Below are 10,942 nucleotides of genomic sequence, written 5' to 3' on the forward strand. Positions count from 1 at the left end.
AAAAAAAAAAAAAAAAAAAAAAAAAAGTTGGGTGGGGTGGTGGGGGGGCAAGCCACTTGGATCTCATTAGTGGTTATAAACAAAACAGCCTGAACTCAAGTCAGGCTCCGTCATGGCATGTTCTGCTGGTTCCCATTTCCTTTCCAATTCTGGGGGCTCCACCCTAATTGGCAATTTGACGTTTCTTTGATTTCCAAGATCCTCCGTGCATCAGACGAAGGGACTCTGCATTATCCATTTATTAGCTTTTCTTTCTGAAGAGCAGCACAGAGTATAGCTTTAATTCTTTCACAGCAAAAGGAAGAGAGGTCAGTAAACCTTCATGATCGAGCTAGCAAACAGTCTGGGGCAGCTTTATAAGCCAACCTAAAGTATGGGGAATACCATTGTTAGTATAAAAGATACCGTACTTGCTACTAGACTACTGCCTAGGCAGGGAGTAAACTGGCTTTCCTCCTTGGCCCCCAGCTTCATCTGTGGACATCGGGTCCAGACTCAATGCTTAGAAAACCTTAGTCTCCAGAGCATTTCTACAATTCCAGCCGAGGTGCTTTTCTCTCGAGCAAGACATGCAATTTTTAACCTTTGCAAAATCAGCTCATGGCTTCATTCGCCCGTTGCAGACTTCTATTCTGATCAGATAACTCAGTCACTGGATCTTAATCTTTGTACTGTAATAGCACCGAGAGGCCTCACTGATATCAGGGCCGGGTGCAGTTTCTATTGGATACGGTAACCTCCATTTCCTGCCTGAGATGGTAGCTCCGTGCCATTTATACTGCAGTTTTGCTCTGTCCCACCCACAAAGTGGGAACGTGCCTTAAAACCATTTCGCCTCACAGCAGGGCACGTCCTCGCCTTCTGTACGTTGGCAGGGCGCCATCAAAACATAAAACACGCATTGATGGAGCTGCAGCGTGTCACGCTAGCTGCAAATCTGCCCGTGTCTATGTAAACTGTGTAAAGGACTCCGACACCCTTCAGAGGCCAAGCCGACAACGAAAAGGGCAAACTGTCCTGGAAAAAGCCTGCTGAACCCAACAGAAGGATAATATGCTCAGAGAAGGATCAAACTGGCTGTTCAACTTCTGTAACAAGACTGCTGTTTTCCATTTTAGTTCCCGGAGACGCTTAAAGGGGTTTCACAGGTTCATAGTTGTTCGGGGTTGGACGGGACCTTACAGATCATCGGGTCCAGTCCCCTGCACTTGGCAATTAATCCTTGTGTTGAGTCTCCCTGCAACAGATCCTTACTGGCTCCGTCCTTACTGTATTTAACCTTTCACAGCAGTGTGACTGATGGTTTTCTTGAAAACAATTCCAAGCCAGCGTCATCGTGGCACGGATTTTATTGGGAGCATATTTTATAGCATATTCTCCTGCCCCTGTGAAACCGTCTCTTCTAACAAGTTACCAAAGCTTAGTCACTCTCTAATAATCAGAGGAGGCTGGTCTGGGATATTTACAGTCGATGGTTATTTCAGCATCCGAACAGCCAAGAGCCAGATTTATCCTGACAGGGGCTCCCTTGGCAAAATGAACATGGGAGCGCAGGAAAGCTAGATTCAAAACACTTCCATTCCTGGTGGAGTCTCAAATCCGGCTTATGGGAAACAAGTATTTTTCTTAAATGTGTATGTTCATTTAAAATAAATCTTTATAAGGGGTTTTCTGTTCTCCCAATGATACTTTTAAGAGTTTTTTTCCCCAGTAAAAGTAAATACTGGATTATAACAGAGGGAGGAACTGGCCAGATGCAAAGTATTGCCAAATGCACAGGGTAAACACAGACAGAAGAGCTGAACGACACAATTTAGCATCCGGCTTTTAGTTCCAAGAGTCCTTGTTTCGTCTTAGGATAGAGAAATGCCTGCTTAAAAAAACAGCACCTGCTCATGGAACAACGCAAGCGAAAAGCACCCCTTTAACGTCGTTCTCAACACCTTCGTTTGAGTCGCTCAGAAACGTTTTGATTATCAGCACCAACCACGCAGAACAGAGCCCATTCATCCCTACATACCATAGCTCTGCAGGTGAGCAGCAGGAAATAATCTCTTTTGAGCAAAGCAGGGTCTATGAGAGCCCTGAGCAGCTCCTTTTCCAACCAGTAGATGCAACTGGTGCCTATAAACACTAGCTAGTCAGATTATTATTCTTATGCTACAAAGGTGGAATCTGAGGTGTAAAGGAGAGCAAGAAACAATATCTTTTTTCTAAATAAGCTGGACAAGTTAAATCTGCATTATTATTTATATGAATAAACACGTTATACAAATAAGAAGCAAAAGGCGATAAAGAAGGGCTGGAGGGGACCTCCAGGGATTTCATAGATTTCTAGGGTGATCCTTAATGATTTTTTCTAAGGTCTTGCCGAGAATAGAGGTGAGGCTAACTGGCCTATAATTACCCGGGTCCTCCTTCCTCCCCTTCTTGAAGATAGGGACCACGTTGGCCCTTTTCCAGTCCTCTGGGACCTGTCTCAAGTGCCACAAGTGCTCAAACAGCTGCGCCAGTGGTTCTGCTATGCCATCAGCCAATTCCTTTAGTACCCTTGGGCGAAGATCGTCCGGGCCCACTAACTTAAATACATACAAACCCTCCAAGTGCCCCTTTACCAGGTCAGTGGATTAGTACTACTCTCCCTCCAGACTAGACTCATTGGGGTGTGTATTTGGATCTGTGTCCAGGAAAACAGAAGCAAATACATTATTTAAGAGCTCCGCTTTTTCCATCCTATCGGTTATGAGTTGCCTTAGTCCATTCTGTAGTGGCCCTGTGTTACCCTGCGCCGCCTTCTCCTTGGATCATCAAATCCAATTCCCTGCCTGAGGCAAGATCTTTCTTATCCAAACCATCTCTTAACAAATCCATTGCCTAAGCTCTTAGCAAAACTGCACAGTAAACCTGGCAAACTTGCTCAAGGAACTTTTTATGCCAGCATCCAAATCATTACACATGTTGAACAGGACATGCCCCCATGCGACTCCACTCAAAATCTCCTACCATTCTGACATGGGTCCATTATAATTACCCTTTGCTTGCGGCTAGTGAGCCAGCTGTCTATGAATCTCACAGTAGTGTTTTCTCGCCCACATTTCTCCAATTTGCTTATGAACAGGGCATGTGGGAGCTTGTCAAAAGCTTCAGTGAAGTCCAGACACACTACAATTACAGCATTCCCTTCATCCCCCCCGTCCAAGTAGTTACTCTGTCAAAGACAGAGATCAAGTTTGTTTGACATGATTTGTTCTTAAGTTTGACATGAGTCGACACCATCAGCTAGCAAAGCAGAGAGAGCCCCCGGAGGCATTTTACAGCACAGAGACGCTCTCGTTCCTTCTTGCATTTTCAGTTCTAGGATTTATCTGAGAGCCCTGCTGGCCAAAAGAGATTTTCACAGTCAAGGATTCAGCCCCGAGTGCCAATGAGCTGGTGTCAGTGATGAAAGAAATGCATGGGCTCTGCAGGGCCTCAGGCCTGCCAGCAAATTTGTGGGGAAGCTGGTTGGCAGCTCCAATCCCCCGGTGCCTCGGAGTGAATTCCCGCTCTCAGAGACATGTCAGTCCGTGGCTGTATGGAGTGGTACTATAGCTTTCTCAAGCCCTCCTGCTTTGCGCGTAGGCACCTGATTTTGAGCGATGTGGAGATAAGCTGTAAGAGCTAACATTCACAATTACTGTCATTGTTCGGTCCTTGCCTACTCCAACCTCGTGAGTCTGGTGGGTGCATCTGTGATTCCCCACCCAGGGTGGCAAGGAGGCGAATGAAGACAAAGGGAGGCATGGAGGGAGAGAAGAGGCATAGTAACCTTACGGGCACTAGGGCCTTCCTACAGGGTGGCAAAGAAAGAACAATAATTATGCAAGATTTCCCAATCTGCCCGCCAGTCATCCCAGTGCCACGGCTAGCCCACAGGTAGACAAAGAGAGAGGGAAGAGGCGTGTGCCTGCTAAACGCTCTCTCGTTGGATATATTTGTTTGAGTAACTAGAGCATGTCTCTGCAGGCTGTGCTTTTATGGGAACAAGAGGCAAGAAATAGGAGTTTCTAACTGATCCATGCCCTGTCTCAGTCATAAATGGGGAGTGTCTATAAACTGTAGATAACTCAGATAACTCAGGGAGGGAGAGTTGCTTAGTTGTTCTTGCTGCCTAAAGTGCCAGATCCTTCAGTCCTTACGCAGGCCAAATGCCCACTAGAGTCCCATCCTCCTGCCCCAAGCAAAAGTTAGGAGACGAGGTTCTATAATTGCCATTGATAAAGAGGGAAAATAAGCCTTTCCGGCCAATCTCTAGGGATCTCTAATGTGATTTACCGCATGACGTTACTATGAAGAAACACAGGACTGGAGGGAGCCCCAAGACTGTTGAGTCCAGCCCCCTCTGTTCGCAGGCAGTCCTCACCCCAAGCTGCTTCTTCAAGCCCTGTACACAAATGCAAGGCACAAAAGCAGAAACGCCAGTACCAGCTTAGGGCATGCCATAGGCAAAAACAGGGGAGACGAGAGCTCTGCCAATGCCCATCCATTCCTCGGGGAGCTTGAGGAACAGTTGCAAAGCAGGTGAGGTGAACAGGTTAAAAACCCATCCAGGACACTGTAAAACTGGCCTGAAGGAAGAGTTACAGGTGTTTATTGGGGCCAGCTCCTGGGTGTTCATAGGTGCCTCCCCCACAACAGGGGAAGCAGTCAGAGCAGATAAACGCACCCACTGCAGTGCCAAGGGCTCGTGGCTATGCAGCTCTGAAGCCAAATGGGACTCTTGGTGAGGCAGGCAGCAAACCTCCTTGACAAGAAATGTCAAGGACAATGGCTGAGCAAAGGGGTTTGATGAATGTGATGGTGCCCACACCAGCTACACAGACAGGCTCTTTTTACTTAGTGCTGTCTTTGCCATCGTGTTTTCTTCTCATTACAAAAACAGACAAGGATGGTACTAGCTGACTAACTGGTGGCCTGAAGAACCTGCCCGAAGAGTCTCCATCCGGCTCAGGTCAGTGTTCCTCCACCTACCCTTTTTCCTGAGCCCCGAGACCCTGAAGCCAGCTCCCTTGGCTGTGCATCATGCAGCAAGTGCTGTGGAAGCCTGTTAACAGTCAGGCGCTCCGGCCACCTGGACTGGAGCACCAGGCCGCGCTGCCAAGTTGTTTCCATGGCAAGTGAAAGCCAGTCACCGTCATCCTGGCTGGAGGAGCCTTGGGAGCTGGAGCTCCGTCACGATACCGGACGGACCGCTCTGCCCTGCTCCCTCCCACCCTCCTTCCATGAACTCCCTGGTGCAGCCACTGGCAGCCTGCAACCGTCCGAGCCCCGGTCATGACATTGGCCACAACGTTGGGACACGTGGTCCAAGCCATCGATTTAACCTTCCGAGAAGCCCTTTGATCTCCAAAAGGAAAAATTTTCATTCAGCACCTGGGAGCATCTAATAAGTGATTTCGCATCTGCAGCAGTCTTTCTCGCTTTGTCCGAAGAACTGGGAGGGATCAAAGAAACTGCTGGCCAACTGTAGGTGTAATGCAACATTAGAGGGGAGAAATGAAACCCGCTGTAAATACATTGATAGCAATGATGGAAAGATCAGAATATGCCAGGCAACCGGATTTCCAGAAATGGTCACAACTTGTCTAATTCTCCCACGAACAGCATTGATGCAGTCTGTGCACCACGCTGGCTTCCAGCTACATCTATGACCCTCCGTATGGGTGCATCAGTATATCTCTTCAGCAGCCTCTATCCTGCGGTCCTTCAAGGAGGGCAGGGCCCATCAGGCCCTAGAGACTGTGCCAGCATCACCGTGACAGACACAAGCAGGGACATCCTGTTTATTTGAATGTTTCTCCAGAGCTTCGACTGGAACTTCAGGCTTCCAGTTCGTAGACATCCAGTTCAGTTTGGTGGCTGGGGCTCACTTGGGGAAAAGGGCAACCTGCAGCCAGGTTGGATCTCTCAGGTAAAATGGGATCAGGCTTCTGGAGAAGACCTGAGGGCTGCACAAGGCAGGTCCAGGTGTCCCCTCCAGGAGCACTCGACTGGCACAGGGTAGGAGGTGCCACCATTCAGCAACAGAAAAACCAACACTCTGATCACATGTGGTCATTTTGCAAGGGCAAGATAAAGATAAAAGATAAAGCCACTCTCCAGGCCATTAATTAAGGCTATTCTCTACTGTTCATGTTCAGGTGACAGCACAGCCGCAGTGGATGAAAGTCTCCCAGAAGTATTATCTCTACACAGACACCACATTTGAGGGGAGAGTAGTTGCTGCATACCAGCCCTGAGCCAATCCCTGTTGCTTTAAGAGGGGAGAGTATGCTCCATGGGTTCATGTGCAATACCCAGTGCTGCAGCATCAGCAAATAAGCTGCTTTGGCTGGATGTCTGCAGTGCGCTGGCCCCTCTTCCCTAACACAGACATGCCTGGGAGTCTGATCTGGGAGGCCTGGGAGTTTGTTTTTCCTTGTCCAGGAGGGCAGCTGCCAAATCATGCATTTCCTTCCTCCAACAAGTCTGATCCCACTGCGAGACTCGAGCTGACCCATGCCTCCCCAGTCAGCAGCTCTGCAGCGCGGGAGGTTGTGGGACAAATGCTTCTTCTGCCCGGCTCCTTCCGCTCTCTAATGCCATTTAAGCAAACATGAGGATAAATGCACCAACCAACTTGCACTCCCATTAACAGCATGAAAGAGCATCTGTGACCTGAGCAGAGGGAAGGGACAGGAGAGCGGGGGAGGGCTGGTTTGAATCTCAGCCACACAATGGAGGAAGCACCAAAGAAACCTCTTGATGGATGGGGACTCTAATCCGCTGTAAAACATGAATGCTCCACGGCTCGCTGCACCAGGGACCGATATGCAAAGACACCACTCAGCCTTGGTAGGGGTAAGCTCTGGGCTGCAATTTGGAGCCCAACGGCAGAGTAAGGAGTCACTTCCAGACACATGAAGATGGGGGTGATGCTCTGTCACCTCCAGGGAAAGGACAAAAGCACAGGGATTCGCTTTGCACGCAAAGCACAACTCCCAGCTGCCAAGCCTGCCCTCCCTCCAGCCTTACACAGTGCATGGGCCACCGCCAGAACCCCACATGTCTCTAATCAATCCCCAGAGGCCGTCACCTCCCCGCTCCGTCCGGGGAAGTGGGCAAACATAGCTATGCTTGCCCTGCCTCCAGAAACCTCTCACACATGCTCAGTACCAGGGGGAAGAACATGCAGCAGCAATGACTTGGAGCCTGAGAGAACACAGCGAGGGGAGAGAAGAGGCCTGGTGGCTGGCTAAAATCACGTGCCACCACCCACTGCACTGAGCCCTTCATGTCAATCATTGCAGACACTTGCTGGGGAAAAGAGCCTGCGTGTGCATGCGCACATGTGATTCGAGAGTCCCGAGAGCAAGACAGGATGTCTTCTTAGGGGAGATGCTCCCAGGCATCCAGGACCTACAGAACTGATGCAGGAATGGATCCCTAGTGGAAGTCCCCTGGTCTGGATTATACAGGAAATCAGATCACACTGGTCCCTGCTGGTCTTAAAGATAGATGTAGGCACCCAGCCCTTCTGTCACACCTGCAATGTATCCGACAGAGCCTGTGGGCTCACCCCCTCCCCACTGGGATAGGTCATGTTACAGCCTCCCTGCCTGCAGATGGGGAAACTGAGGCATGCTCCAGAGAAACAACTTGCCTGAAGTCACAGCATGAGTCAGTGACAAAGCTGGGCCTGGGATTCAAGTCTCCTCACAACACCCAAGGGAACCTCTCAATCACCAGATCCAACTTTTCACCCACTAAGTGAAAGGAGCCCAATGTCACTACCACCAGAATAAGTTGGCTGTTTCCCTGCTTCAAATACACCTGCAGAGCTGGAGATGCCCTGAGGGCAGGGGCACGGGAGTGGCAGTGCAAGAGCCTCTGCTTGCACAGCTGCAACCAAATGCTGGGCACTCACATCCAGATGAGCACAGGGGCCACTCTCCAGTGGGATCATTTCACTCCTGCAGCACCTGTCTACTTGCAGGGCCCCAGGTCCTTTTTCAAAGCCAGGCTCATCTGCGTTGGTTCAAAGACAGCAAACCCAAAGCCCAGAAAGGTAACAGCAATCCAGCACGGGGGCAGTGCAACCCTGGGGTCTTGCAATGGCTCCAGATCAAGAGTCTAACTCAGCTGAAGGTTGCCCCAGTAGGACTCCCCATTCAGGCGGGGAGTCAAAGGCAGCTGGAAGTAAGGTGAGCCCTGTCACTCATTGCTGGCTAGACACCATGCTAGCCTGCTAGGCCAACCTTTGACCTTTCTATAGACATCTCTGCCATAAAGTGAGGGCAGCTGACCAGTTGTGGCCCTTCCAACCACCGGAGGAGAAAGGGTTTGAAAAACAGGGGAGGGCTGCAGGAGGTATCCTGACCCAATGCAAGAGCTTCCACATTACCCAGACTCCTGCAGCCCCTCACCTTCAGGCACTGGCTTTGCAGGGAGATGCTGCAGCCAGATTCCACGTCCAATGCTGCACAGGGCCTGCATTGTCGCTTCTTGGCACTGCCCTCTGCGTGCTGGCCCACAACAAAGCGCCGGGGCCAGAGCAGAGTTAGGTCATCCATCTCCCTGTCCAATTAAACAACACTAACATCCTCGCCTGACAGCTGCAGTCAATTGGATCCATCCTCACCCTGCCAGGCTGGTCTTGTCTGCTGAGGGCTTGAGTGACGCATGAAAGAGAGAGGGGGAGAGGGAGAGACAGAGAATGGAGAGAGGAGATCAAGTCCTACAGGAGCAGGAGAAAGAAGTAGCTGGGACTTAATGGTGGAAGTGCTGGGCCGGGGCTCTGGGATCCCTGGTTAGCTCCCAGCTCGCCGACTGCCTCCTTGTGAGCCCCTGGGCATGTAATTTAGCCTTCCCTCTTACCTCCACATCCCTTCCACAATAGGGTCGTGACCACTCCTGCCCTCCACCTTGTCCATCTGGAGCCAGGGCAGGGACTGCTGCTTATCTCTAGTGCTCAGACTCAGCTGGGACAATCGGAGTACACACACAATCAAAAACAAAAAAAGGCACCATCCATTCTGCCAGGGACGGCGTTAGGTCAGCCGCGGCCAAGAACCTAGGCCACATTTGGAATGAGAGAAATGCTTCCTCTGTCTTAAATATATATATATATATATAAAAATAAATATCAGTTTCCTGCTGGCCTTGAAACTCAAAAATAGCAGCAGTGCCCAAGAGCCAGAAGGAACACACCCAGGAGAGAGACAGCCAGGGGACAGGGATTGATGGTTTCACTGTGACGCAGGAGAGAAATGCAAAAGGAACCAGCAAAATAGAAAGAGAGCTTTGACCCCCATGATTCAGCTTGCACAACCCCAGCAGCCCTATGCAGGCACTCACCAAGCTGGCTGGGCGCTCAGAAGCACCAAATGCTCCCATTGAGGATGGGAACTGATACTCAGCATATCTGGAAGCCACACACAGGAGGCCACGCTGTCAAAGCCGCTGGACACTGACATCAGGGACTTCCAGCAAGGCTGTGACAATGCCACTTTTGAAATGGGGCATTTTACTCGGCCTTTCTGGGGATGCAGCTCAGGATTTTACATCTCCCGCTCCTGGGCTGCTGGGATTTTGCTATTTTGCCCTGACTCTCACCATATTCATCACTTCTCCTCACACCCTAGCTCCTGCATTTGCTCTGATGATGGGGAACCTCTCCACTTTCTGTTAAAACAAATACTCAGTTCCTAGCCCTTATGGTTGTGAAGTGAGACCTTGACCTAACAGAGACCTAAATAAGAAAACCAGACATCCTGAGCTTCCCACAAGGGTCTCAGACGTTGAGGCTGTGTCCAATGTCCCTGAAATCATGGTTGACTGGTGCTTCTCGAGTCTGGGGGGGCACCAGATCACTGATGATTGCCAAGCCAGCAGTGAAACCAGAAGTGCACTTCTGCCAGCACTTCCAGTTTCACGGCTGGCGCTTCTGGGGGGTGCACTTCTGATCTCAGGGGTGCACATGCACCCGCGTGTACCCCCTATGCATTGCCAAAGCCTGAAATGTAAGTCTGATCCTGAATCTTTGCAAACCAGGCAGAAGGACTTAACCCCTACTCACTATCATAACAGGTTCTCCACCTAGGGGCCTCATCCCACCAGCAGACACCAGACACCATGGGCTGGTCACCAGGGCAGATACAGGGAGGAGTTAATGGGTCTATTAGCCTGTCCAAATGTCCTCACATCCTGAGGCAGCATCATGCACTATTCATGAAGGCACCACCGCTCCCTACAAACACTGTCTCCAGTTCTGGATAGGCTGCTTTGGAGGTCTGTAGCAGGCCTCTGGGAACCCAACTCTGGAGCATGCTACAAAGCAAACCCTGGTTGCCTCATCTCTACAGGCTCAGAAATGGGAAGTCAAAACAGAGGGGCAATAGATGTTCCTCCATGACTTTCAAGTCAACTTCTTGATTTTAGAGGGAGAAGACTGATTTCTGAAGGCTGTCCTGGAATCAGCAGGGGTAACATTCACAGTCATGGTGACTTGATTGTCAGCTCAATTCTCCAAATAAATAAGAGAGAATGGACCAAAGCCAAAGTCAAAACATCCTGCTGCAAGTTTCCGGAGGCAAGAGACAGAAAACCAAGGTTTCTGTTCAAGCTTGTCCTACTTCCTCGGTCCAGGGAGCTCTGGGTTTCTGACCTGGAAGCATTTCTTGCTCTCCTGAGTTGTGCACGCTCAGCAAATTGGAATATGGGCACTGGGCCTGCAAGGATTTGGTGACAGCTCTATTTATAGATGCACTTTCCTAGCCATTCACTCAGAGACATTGCTCTGAAGGTCCCTGTCCCCCCACTGCCCTGCTCACCGTGCACCAAAGCCAACATGCAACAGACCACGGGGGTTTCAGAGCAGACCCTTAGAAGCCTTGCTCAGTGACACCGTCATCTTGAGAAGGCC

At 50.1% G+C, this 10,942-nt stretch overlaps 1 protein-coding gene across 5 annotated transcripts in view; it reads right to left on the reverse strand.

Moving 5' to 3' along the window:
* Nucleotides 1-10,942, reverse strand: part of LOC109293764 (Golgi integral membrane protein 4-like) — a 93,500-nt gene that overhangs the window by 66,145 nt on the left and 16,413 nt on the right. Inside the window, exon 1 of one of the 5 annotated variants that reach the window (XM_019511861.1) lies at nucleotides 8,445-8,529. The exons of the other annotated variants lie outside the window; for them this stretch is intronic. Within the exon in view, the coding sequence (XP_019367406.1) occupies nucleotides 8,445-8,514 (70 nt within the window). The 5' untranslated portion in view covers nucleotides 8,515-8,529. Of the gene's footprint in view, nucleotides 1-8,444; nucleotides 8,530-10,942 lie in introns of those variants that run through there. 5 annotated transcript variants of the gene reach the window in all.

Source organism: Gavialis gangeticus, unplaced genomic scaffold, assembly GCF_001723915.1.
Source record: "Gavialis gangeticus isolate Ggan-Ray unplaced genomic scaffold, GavGan_comp1, whole genome shotgun sequence".
Lineage (NCBI taxonomy): Eukaryota > Metazoa > Chordata > Crocodylia > Gavialidae > Gavialis > Gavialis gangeticus.